We start from the raw sequence: 11,929 nt of genomic DNA on the forward strand, positions 1-11,929 counted from the left end.
AGTCACATTTTGGTTTTACTGCAATGATCGCACTTATGACAAGCCGTTTTTGGATTTCCTAAGCGTTTCCGTTTCTTTGCGGCATAGCATATAATTTTCATTGTGCCGGTTTAAAATTTTCTATTTCCCTTGATTTTTGTCGTATGTATTTGTACTATGCCCTGTACCGTTAATTCTCCTGTATTTCACTCGAAGACTCTTTTGTACCATTGCGCGGAATATTTATGTCTATATGCATGTTTTTTTTCTGTACATTATACTAACATGAGTAAAACGATTATCAAGATAAAATGTAGTGTAACTTAAATAGCGGTTTGCAAGTACCGTCAACAATGTGTATTTGAAGGATGAGAACTAACTGAATTCTTTTGGCGTATTATTTAAGAGTAATCCTCGATAGTTTTTGATCAGCTTATGTCCGAAACAACTGGTGGAAGTGTGAGACTGATGGTAGGATCAATGTCAGTTGGTAGTGCTAAGAAGAAGACAAGCAGTTCATGCCCATTCGGAGAAGGATTTTACAGCAAGATCACGAAACTTTTGTTGTCTAAAGAACCAACCGCTGTGAAAGAACTGCGAGAATGTGTAAAAATGGTAAGCTGAGCTGATTTCAACTATTAAAGGAGGTCATATTTGTTTTGCTAAGGTGAGCGCAGCAAAACTCACTCCTACTGACGAATTTTGGGACAGTGGTGATGAGATAGCTCCAGTGGACACGCCATCGTCATCCTCAGGTGGAAATTCTACTACTGATGGTAGGCCTACAGCCACAAAAAAAGCTGGTACAGATCGTCCACGCATTATACATTTGGATATGGTGCCAAATGCCGAGAAGCGGGTTGCGGCAAAAGCAAAAGTAAGCGTTTCAATCAACTTATTTAAAAGAAAGAGCTTGGAAATTTAGAATAGGATTTTTCAGAAATTAAAATGGGAAAGTAAAGTTTAAACTTACTAGTGGCTGATTTGTTTAAATCCATATTGCTTCTCGAGAAACCTGAATATCAGTAAATGAATATAGAACACAGGTGGAATTCAATAATAGTGACTCCTTGAACATCCTTACAATCATTCGTGTGTGTAGCCGTTCGTGGTAAAAGCAGGTGGTATTCTACAGTGTTCACTGGTTATCAGGAAGAAGAATTCAAACAAAATTCGTTGGTATTGGAAATGACAGTTTACTCTTCTTACTCCTGATATTTTCCAAGGTTGATCCACCGCCAGTTCCCGAAAAGAAGAGGAAAGGACCAGTGGTTCTTCCCGGTGCTCGTCGCTCCGATGACTCCGATTCGGACGATGCGAAGACGAATGAAAAGGTAAAGATTATCAAATCTTTTTTTCATACTTTTCACAATTAACTGCAACATTTTCTCGTGGACGTATCCATCTATCCAGATATGTCTTACACCTGTGTTCTTTCTTTTGTTTTCTTTCCAAATTATTTTCTCACAAAGGACAGTTTCGATCATAAACATAGTTCGTTTTTGTGTTACTTCGTTTCACATCTCTCTTTTCTCAAACGAACCTTTCAAGACATTCTCGTGATGCAAAACCCAATATAAAAAACCAAGTTTTCTTTGGTCTCTGGATCAAAATTCGACAGCAGAACTTCAGTTTGGATGCGACATATTGTGTGCTAGCCTTTTTAAGAGACTGTAGTTTGCACATTTTCTTTACTAACAAACGCATGTTTTTCGTTTCTTTACATCATTTGTTTAGCCTTGTAAAAAGTGCGGTGAGAAGTCGACAACCAATGTGAACCCAATGTTCATTTGTGAGGGATGCCGTGCCTCATACCATCAGAAGTGCGGTATTCATAGTTTCTTTAAGATCGTTTTTTCTAGATGTGTATGTGTTTAATCTGGGGAAGAACCAGTCTTTGAAATTGATGAGATGACTCTTTCACATAAGTGCAACTACCTGTTATAATTAGCAGATAGAGAGTGAATCTTTTCAACAATGCTTTGACAGCGTGGTGATGTGGTGGATTCACGCTGGAATTTGAGTGCTGTAATCTCTTAGCTTGTAGAATTTTAGATTTGAGACTGGGATGGGAAAAAATTGGGAATTCGGAAAGCGCATAGACACAGTTCAGATATTTGTTGCGGGATTCTATATACTGTACTAGTTAATTGAGTTTCTGAAAGTAATACTGCCAGAAACGGGAAATTGACAGTCTGCATCAGTATAGTGAAGAGCAGGAACGTCTGGCAGTTCGATGTAGTTAGTTAATAGTGCAGAAATAAGGACGCCGGCACATGAACGAGGTAAATAGAGTTGATACTTTTATCTCTAGTTCACCTTACTGGATTAGAACAAGTTTTTTTTTTCAGTTTTTTTTTCTCTGCGAAGTACTCAGGTAACATTTATTGCCTTTAGCTTTGGTGAGAGTACGTAGTGCTTTCGATTTATGTCCTATCATGGATGATTCTTATTCTTTTCAATGCACTACTTTTTAACCCCAATTCACAATTTATACCCTATAACTTAAAAAAATTAGAAAACGATTGGTCTGTGTTTCTTCAAATGTTGTGTCCTTTGTCAAATATTGTCCTTTTAAGAAATTTCCTCTTTATTCTAAAATTTAGTTACTTGTGAGAATTTTCTTCAGTGTAGTTAACATCGCAATGTCTTAGTCATGCAATTTTTTAAGCGACGGTCGTAATTTTCACTTAACAAAAATGGCTCTTCTTGATTTGAAATTCATATGGGATTTTTCCATCCGTTGCTTTAATAAAATTTGCAGGTGCCACAAACCAGAAGTCACTACTCAGCAATCTGCCGACCCTCGATTCATTTTTCTGTGCACAGATTGCACTGGCAAAGGAGTTGGTTCAACGGTTTGTTTTTTTTTTGTTTTGTTTTTTTTTTTGAACGCTTCTAAGCGAAGTTGCTGAGTTTAAATGATATGATGTTCCGTTTAGAAATCACGATCCTCCAGTCCGAAACTATCGGTTAAAGCTGAAACGACGTCACAGAGTCGTAGTAACGCGGTAATTGCTTGGTTTTTATTTGAATAATTTTGATTTTCATAGATTGTCATAAGCCCAAGACAGAATTGTCTGGGCCTAAAAAATAATTTCGATTTTTTTGTACTTAAGCTGCTGAATAATTTGTAATTGATATCGTTTCAAAAGGGATAACAGTAGTCTTCAAAAGACCCAATTTTGATAAATGCCCATTTCCATTTCTTGCAATGGTTTTTCCTTCAGTGTGGACATGAGGAAGAGGGTGAACGTGTTCAAAAATTTGTTTACGTAAAATTTGCACAGTACAAATGAATGGCTATAAGAATTTTAGCTTTGCCTTTTCTCTCTGTTTTTTTTATTCACATGCTAATATTTTCCGCAGGTATTACACATTTGTTTGGATTTCTGAGTCTCCGTGTTTCTCCGGGAACTAAAAGGATACTTGGTCAGATTCAGATTTTTTAGAGCAAAGGCAGTGCTCTCGACGATTTATTTAAAATTCTAAATGATTTTCCGGGTTTCTGCATAGTATTCTTCCTTTTCGAAGAAATTGTGTTCACGAAGTGAGATTATCTTGTTTTTATAATGCGGTCTCGGTTTCATGGAAGGAGTGGCGTGTGGGTAGGATTATTGAGATAAAGATAATAGCAATTTATTTCGTCATAATCACAATTGGATCGCATTTATTTTGTTGTGTAGAATGGGAGAGATCTGCCGTAGATTTTATAAGAATTTGAATTTGCTGAAGCACTGGCCTGTAGGGGAAACAGGCTTGTTTGATCGTGTAGTCGGCCTCTTTCCGCGTGCTTCAGAACATTTCCCACAGAAAACGAGAGATGTTGTTTTAAGTCTAATTAGAGGAAAGTTTTTGGAATATCATACACTTTCAATGAAAATATGTGGAACATTCTTTCTTTCAAATTTACTATGTTTTCCTCATTATCCTCAAGTATTAATTTTTGATGTTCTTCAAATTCCGTGTAGAGAAGCTTTTTTGTCTTACACCACTTGTTTTGGTGGTAATCCTTTAAGTCGACGACTGATTCGGGACCTACACGGTACCTAGTTGTGAATTTGGCAATTCCCGGACCACTCTCTCAACATATATTCTGAGATATATAATGTGCTTTAAGTGAGTGTTTTACTGTATTAAGTCTCTCGGATGGTTGTTGAAGACTGCAAATAATTGTAGATCTATGTGGGCTAAGTAGCATGTGATTCAAAGTAATAATTCTATTCGTTTGGAAAGTGACCTGCATGCATTGCACAACCTTAGTACTGTGTAGCTTCTGTTTGGTTGAAATTGCTATAGTTTTTGAATTCTATTCAGTTCTTGTATGTTGGCAGAAATTTCTTTGTTACCGTGTTTTGGTGGTAATCCTTTAAGTCGACGACTGATTCGGGACCTACACGGTACCTAGTTGTGAATTTGGCAATTCCCGGACCACTCTCTCAACATATATTCTGAGATATATAATGTGCTTTAAGTGAGTGTTTTACTGTATTAAGTCTCTCGGATGGTTGTTGAAGACTGCAAATAATTGTAGATCTATGTGGGCTAAGTAGCATGTGATTCAAAGTAATAATTCTATTCGTTTGGAAAGTGACCTGCATGCATTGCACAACCTTAGTACTGTGTAGCTTCTGTTTGGTTGAAATTGCTATAGTTTTTGAATTCTATTCAGTTCTTGTATGTTGGCAGAAATTTCTTTGTTACCGTGTTTTGGTGGTAATCCTTTAAGTCGACGACTGATTCGGGACCTACACGGTACCTAGTTGTGAATTTGGCAATTCCCGGACCACTCTCTCAACATATATTCTGAGATATATAATGTGCTTTAAGTGAGTGTTTTACTGTATTAAGTCTCTCGGATGGTTGTTGAAGACTGCGGAGACAACGACATAGACAAAGAGAGTGCAGTTCAGCAAGACCAAGTAAAGTGACAAGAGCTCCAATTTACGTCAGAAACTTTCAAAAAATACAAGACTTTCTTTTTGGAACTAACCAGCTATTGGATGGCAATTTTTAGTCTTTCTAGTCCGAGATATTATGTTGTCCACAAAATGTAATTTGTGCATTTCTTCTTCTTTCCGTTACAAAATTTCTATAATGTGCAGGTGTAAGACTTTCCCTCAGAAATTGTTTCCTTTCTTAATTCGCAGATGTAGAATTCGTTCTCAAGAGATCCTATTCGCCTTTAGTTCTTGTCTTTTAGATTGAAGGAATCTTCTTAACAACAACCCCTTAGCACCCCTAAATGTTTTCTTTTTTATCTTTGGGGTACTTTTTGTGCTTTTACGGACGTTTTTATTTTTGCTCTTCTGTTTTCATTTTTATCTTTGCATTTTTATTTCCCAAGCAAAACCATTTCTCATATTTTTTTTCTGTGATTTTTTTAGCCTGCTCCTCGATCCGGGTCTGACATCTCAGCTACGTTCGAAGCGTACAAAAAGAAAAGTTAGTTTGTCAGCTATTGTAAGCTAGGAAATACCACAATCATCTAAATGTTTACTACACAGCCCAACAATTCACAGTACTGACAGCACTAACACTCACTTAATGTTTTATTCACATGATATTATGATGATAACTGGTATCGAATCCGTAAACGATTCATCATTAGTAAATTGTATATTTCAGAGGAACGCCAGGTGATGAAAGCGAAGGCCGCTCTGTCAAAATGATCACTAATTATGTTATTATGAGATCGGTAAATAAAGTGCATCGATGTTTCTTTTTAATACACATCGCGACCTTGGGATAGATAGGTTGAAGTGAATTTAGCGACCGAATCTGAAAAATTTCGAATAATTTTCCTAGATATTGCAATAGAGATACGAGAACATACCGCATGTAAGCGGACTTGCGCTTCTCCATATCCATCGGTTCAGAGTCATCGTCGAAATCTGAGAAACGCTTGCCGAACCTAAAATTTGTATATTATTGTTTGGTTTAAATATTTCCTAACTAGAAGCAGTATCTATGAAGATTTTCGATATCCACAGAGGAATTACGATTCGTTAATTAACACAAGGCTTCGATATTTGCATAGAGGTCACATGTTTACGATAAAAGATAAAGTTTCTGTCGTTAAACAATCTGCTTGGTATGCGCCCCCACGTTCACTTCAGTTCAGAATCGTTTGAGGTTTACGAACATATAAGTGGGCTACACAATTTCTTGCGGTGGCTAGCCAATATGTCAAGTCAGTGTTTTTATCCTCCTAGACAGGTCTGGTACCAATTTATCGAACCCGGAGAGATGAAGGGCTTGGTGAGCACTGGGGCGGATTACGATACGGATACCGAAAAAGATGGTTTTCCAACTGTTCAGATTATTGAAGCGTGCAGGGTTGCGAAGTATACCAGTCAATCTCACTAATCCCTCACTGGTTATGAATATGAAAAATGACTGAATTTGGATGCACATTCTTGTTATTCCGAGTATGGTCACACACACTTCTCAGACCCCAAGCCTTTTATGAGGAAAGTGGATGTTTGGATTCATAGCTATTTCATAGGCTACGGAAAAATGAGTAGCCATCGTGTTAAATGGACGATGACGAACGTAGTTTCTTTTTAGTTTCTAGATATTTTTTAGATGTTCTGTGAACATACCTCATGTAAGCGCTCTTTCTCTTCCCGAAACGCATGTAGGCTGATTTGCGTTTCTCCATGTCTAGGCTTTCCTCATCTGGGACCTCCGAACGTTTTCCAAACCTTGAAGTAGTCGATTTGAGAAAATCAGATGATGGCAGTTGGAAGAATTAATTGCCTGAGTAGGCGAGAACTGGTCCTCAGAGCTCAACGTGCGTTACAGTTGTTCTGGAGAGTCTTTCTGGTGAGAATGATTTGTTTACAGGGCGTTAAATGCAGGTGCGTACGCAGATAAAAATCACATTCACTACTAAGTGTCCCCAGAATTGTATTTGCTTCAGGTAATTATATTACTATTCGGGTTAAAACAACATGAAACGCGGAGCAGTTGCGTAAGCGGCTGCGCTCGATGCAGTACGGTAGAGATGGCGGTTGGATTCGATGTGGAACCATCGCAACCTGCAGCGGTAAATGGTCCCAGTAACAGTTCTCCTAACCGCTACGCTCCGCCGCGCCGCTTCGAGCACAACCTCTCACAGCTGCCCCGCGCTTCATGTTGTTTTGCCCCTAATGTACTAGTATGGCACTACTTAAGTTTTACTAAGTTTGAGTTTTGCATTCTGAAGCTTTTACGAGCTTCCGGGAATTATCCTCATTGATTTCTATTTCTTGACCCATGGAATTTGAAGTTTACGAACCTCATGTAGGCGCTCTTCCTCTTATCCATCATCAATTGATCGGTGAGCTCGGGATCCGATCGACCGAAACGCATGTATGCTGACTTGCGTTTCTCCATCCCTTAAGTCAGAAAATTATTGACCCTAATGTCGTACTGAACAGTTCTGAGAATTCTTTCAAAATCTTCGACTGCAACTCAAAAACTTTTAATGGAGCGCCTTTTTCGTTTGTGTGAGTGTCGAAAGGATTTTCACGAAAAATTAGGAGAAATTTTCATGGAAGACTTAGAGGTTTTCCAAGCCACTCAGGTACTCTATAGTAGGGACATTTCTTTTGTAGAATCTTCTGCTAGAAACGCATAGAATATCACCTAGCATTGAATCTACTCAAGTATGTGCTGCAAATTGTGAACAAATTTTTCTAGATTACTGAATCAACTCTAAATCGTTACCTGGGAACTGGTCATCCGGCTGGAATGCGTATGCGACAGCAAACGTTAGCAGAAGTGCAGCCACGACCGTTCGATTCATACTCAAGCTAAAATTTCGAATTTTTTTCTTTCCTCAGACAGGTTTAAGAGGACGAAAATGACAAACGGAACGGAGAACGAGAGATGAGAAAGCAACAGAAATCGAGGACTTCTTCCGAAAAGCATCAAATAGAAAATCAATCTCGTGACCTATTCTTAATGTTATTCCAACTTTTTGTCCTGGAGAAGAGAAGAGAAATATTACAAATCCATGCAAAAGTAGGCGAAGAGCGAAATATGTGAACCTGGTGCAAAAAATGACCTGCGGCATCATTAGTCGAGCTTGAATAACGATAACGGACAAAGGGGCACCAATGTTCATTCAAATTCAGTACAAGTTGAATCATTTCAGGGGATCATTTTTTTTTCTGGAAATGATAGATAATTAACCTATTTCAACTCAATCGAGTGTCTGTAGTCCGCGCGTTCAACGAGTGCGACGCAACTGCTGAAAAGCAAGCTCTTTCTCTACTTCAACATAAACGTTCACTTCTCTCGCTCTGCCCAAATCGAGGATGCAACCCGCTCATCCGCTTACACACATTCTTTGTTCTGTAGCATATCTAGTGCGGTAGTGGACGTATCCTATACGGTAGTTGACGTATCCTATACTATACTTGTCATTTGTATAGTATATCTCATTTTAGTACAGATAGTGCATTCCAGGGCGCCGTCACACTGGCAGTGAAAATGTGTAAAACAATCATTTTTCACAGAAAGGTAGTAAAAAACTGTTGGTTCTCACTTGAGCTCTCAACTTCACAACTCTGAACTATAACATACAGATTTTAGAAAGTTCTCAATTTAGCGAATCACGAACGGCAATCTCGTCATTTTGCACAGGATTAGTTGTATTCACTTCTTGGCTTCGGACGCGAAATGTCGTTGCTGCTATAATGGCTCTTTCTTTCCGCAATCCCTGACTTCCTAGAATAATTGGGTCAAGTTAGAAGCGCAGTGGTTTTGCGGAGAAAGAAGTACTTTCTCCCTCAATACAAATTTGTAAACAGCATTTGGCTACACGTATATAGTGAAATATTAGACTCACATCTAAATGACGTAATAAGGGAGAATTTAATAATTCTGGTGATGTCCTGATGAAATGTTTTTGAAATCTTAGCTGCTGGCTTTGCAGCGAATACGTTATCGTTGTATACTGTCATCTAGTCATGACGTTCTTATCCTAACTACAAAGTCGATGAATTCGATTAAGTTGCGAACAGCAAAATTAAGAACAAATGATCTTAATGAGTGAGAAATAGGAATGCAATCTAGGTCCAATAAACAATACTTCCAAGCGAATATTCCGGAAATGAATTAAGGCAAGGCATATACAAACGCTACTAATGTGTGTCTTTTCCTCCAATGGAAAACCCGCCTACTTAATTTGGGCGCTTCTATTTTTTTTCAGCGAGAAGAACTTTGGAAAACCAGACCTGTCACTTTACTTCAAATTGGAGCGCTTTTGGCTTTAAGTATGTAACTACTTCTTTCCAGTGAAAACGTCCAGTCCTTTCTGCTGAAAAGAAGTTGAAAAACACGCTTGTTTTAAAATGTGTTACTCATGTTGACATTAATGGTTCTCCTTTCTTCACAGGATTTTTTCATTGGAGAGTTCTTCAAATCATTTCAATGACCAAAATTATGGAAATCTTACTCATGAACAGATTACTTTATTCTCTAACTGCTCTGGGATCGCGACGTGAAATATTTTTTCATAAGCTCAAACAAAAAGAAATGATGTTTTCCCGCCATACGCGACTTTAAGTCCCATTTTTTGATGACAAGAGTAGATTAATCACGGTTTTACAGAAAGAAATTCCAACTTGAGTTCTGGAACAGATGAAAATGATCAGATGCTTCGAAAATTTAGCTGAAGCATGGAAAAAGTTGTTTGTGCCAAGAAAAAAAAAATAAAAAGGACACTTAAACTCATCGGAAATTAACTGCAATTCCAGCTTCTAGATTTCTCTCCTAAAGAGAACGTGAAATAAAGTGTGTCGTTGTTATTCTATACGAGGGCTGGGTGAATACAGTCACATAATGACCCATTTACAGTACTACATATATCAACTCTGAATGTCGAGCCACCCCAATCATTTTCTCAACTGTGACTCCTTGAGGCTACTATGAGAGCAATTTTCTCTGCAACTGCCCAAAGACGATAACCATCCAAAGATGTTCAGTGCTCAAAAAAATTAAAAAAAAACCACCTACCCTTGTTTAAGAGCTGTAATGAAAGGAAAATCTAAGCGCCGGTACGACTAATCTACCGATGACAGCGAAAAAAGCTTGGCTTCTGTGACAACCTTCAATCTGCTTATTCATAAGTGGCTTCCCGCAAAATGAGGTGCAATGGATTCCCGAAAGCAAAATGAGCTGATTCATCTGCATGGATGCCAGAAGGTAAAATAGAAGGATAGATTCCAGTCGCGTGGTGGCAGATTCTGTGGGGGAAATAACTACGTACGAGCTCATTTATACGTCGTGGATACGATGGCAATCAGCGGAATGCATTTCTAATCCAGAAGAAATCCTTATCACATAGATTTTTGCATGTATTTGTAAATAAGAAAGTAAGCTCGGCTACTCTCGTTTGGATGGTAAACGGGCTGCACAGAAAGTCCGGCAAGAAAAACGCACAATTTAGGTTCTTCGAGTCATTTTTGAAAATGACAGCGAGACAATGGCGACGCTGAAAGGTTAAAATCCAGGGACATGTGGGATGTATTCATGGTGAAAAAGTCAAACTGAATAAGAAATTCCAAGGAGTGAAAGAGTAATTATCCGACAGGTAGCAGTCAGCCGCCTTCCGTGTTGTACTATGGTAATTGCTTTCTTTTACAAAGATATTGGATCGATAACTGTTTGAATGGATGTGATTATGTCGGGATATTACGGAGAAATAATGGCAAACAACTCCAAATAGCGTTATCGTACAAGCGTCGCCCTTGTGATCAGATGGAAAAAAAATTTCAGACACATATGTGCATGCCCTCTCCAGCCAAGTGTCGGTGTCCCAGTGTGAACTGAATGGGTCCACGTGCCACCTCTGAAAGAATAGAATTCCTAAGAAAACAGCTCGAGGGCACATTTGGTACGAGTGAAGCGTCGCACAGAACTCATTAGCGAACAAAGCATTCAATACACCATGTGGTTTTCATTTTCAGCATTTTCGTCCTTTGTGCTAAATTCTTCCTCAATGTTTAATTTATGTTGTGTCCTGTGACATCAAAGTACTGTATTTGGGTACAGGTTGCATACCCGCGCTTGCCCCCTAATTCCATCCTCAGCGATCGCCGCGCAGCCAGTCTTAATTCGGAGCAGTTTTAGGAAATTTTAGAAAAAAAGAGGAAAATTTCTCCAGCTCTTGTTCATATGAGGAGATGTCTCTTCTGCTGAGTGCTTATCGAAGAAATAGTAATCGAAAGATAACATGTAGACAGTATAATTTTGATAGAAATTGGAAGTCAATCACATACTTAAATAATCACAATTAAGTTTTTTGCGACAATTTGAAGTTTTCGAATTTTCCTTTTTTTTTGTTCGAAAAAGACATAAAATGTGCATGAAAGCAGAGCGAAATAACGCATCCAAGATGAAACCAGCGCATAATGAGTTTAAAAAGTGCTCTTGCGAGACTCCGTTGATTTTGTACTTCTGGAAGAACCGATATGCTTTTCTTTATCTTTCTTTATGATAAATACATGAATTTCCAGTGTTCTAATCATTGCCATAGAAACTGTTGGAAAATTGTAGAGACGTTTTTGTAATGAAAGAGGAAATGACTACGTAACGTATAAAAATCGAAAACACTGCAAAAAATCATATGTTTCGATAGATATGAATCTAGGGAAGTCAGAAGAGTAAAAGACTCCCAAAAAGCGCAATCAATGTAAGGGTTTCAAACTAAGTTGTCTTAATTTGCTTACGGTGTTCCAAAAATGCCGCCCGCATAACAAGAAAGAGTTGCTCCACCAAGAAATTTACTTCCCAATCCTTACTTATTATAATATATAGAACTGAGATAAGGCAAGAGACAAGAGTTAGTGCAGATTTGCTCGAGAATTCTAAAGATAACTGAGAAAGCTGACTAATGAACGATCAGATATCTTAAAGACTAAAAATTTAAACCTAGCCCGAGCTATTTCACTCAACA

General features: G+C 38.2%; 2 protein-coding genes across 2 annotated transcripts; one reads left to right on the forward strand and one right to left on the reverse strand.

Moving 5' to 3' along the window:
- Nucleotides 1–414: 414 nt before the first annotated feature.
- Nucleotides 415–5,651, forward strand: RB195_015087 (uncharacterized protein; the record flags this gene model as incomplete). Its single annotated transcript, XM_064205622.1, has 9 exons — nucleotides 415–594; nucleotides 647–734; nucleotides 789–856; nucleotides 1,206–1,313; nucleotides 1,717–1,802; nucleotides 2,744–2,837; nucleotides 2,922–2,990; nucleotides 5,367–5,424; nucleotides 5,608–5,651. The coding sequence occupies 9 exons, from the start codon at nucleotides 415–417 to the stop codon at nucleotides 5,649–5,651; spliced, it is 795 nt and encodes a 264-aa protein (XP_064061503.1).
- Nucleotides 5,652–5,747: 96 nt separating this feature from the next.
- RB195_015088 (uncharacterized protein) lies at nucleotides 5,748–7,771 on the reverse strand (the record flags this gene model as incomplete). Its single annotated transcript, XM_064205623.1, has 5 exons — nucleotides 5,748–5,760; nucleotides 5,816–5,893; nucleotides 6,585–6,686; nucleotides 7,262–7,361; nucleotides 7,693–7,771. The coding sequence occupies 5 exons, from the start codon at nucleotides 7,769–7,771 to the stop codon at nucleotides 5,748–5,750; spliced, it is 372 nt and encodes a 123-aa protein (XP_064061504.1).
- Nucleotides 7,772–11,929: the final 4,158 nt, after the last annotated feature.

The sequence above is a fragment of the Necator americanus genome, chromosome V (genome assembly GCF_031761385.1).
Source record: "Necator americanus strain Aroian chromosome V, whole genome shotgun sequence".
Classification (NCBI taxonomy): domain Eukaryota; kingdom Metazoa; phylum Nematoda; class Chromadorea; order Rhabditida; family Ancylostomatidae; genus Necator; species Necator americanus.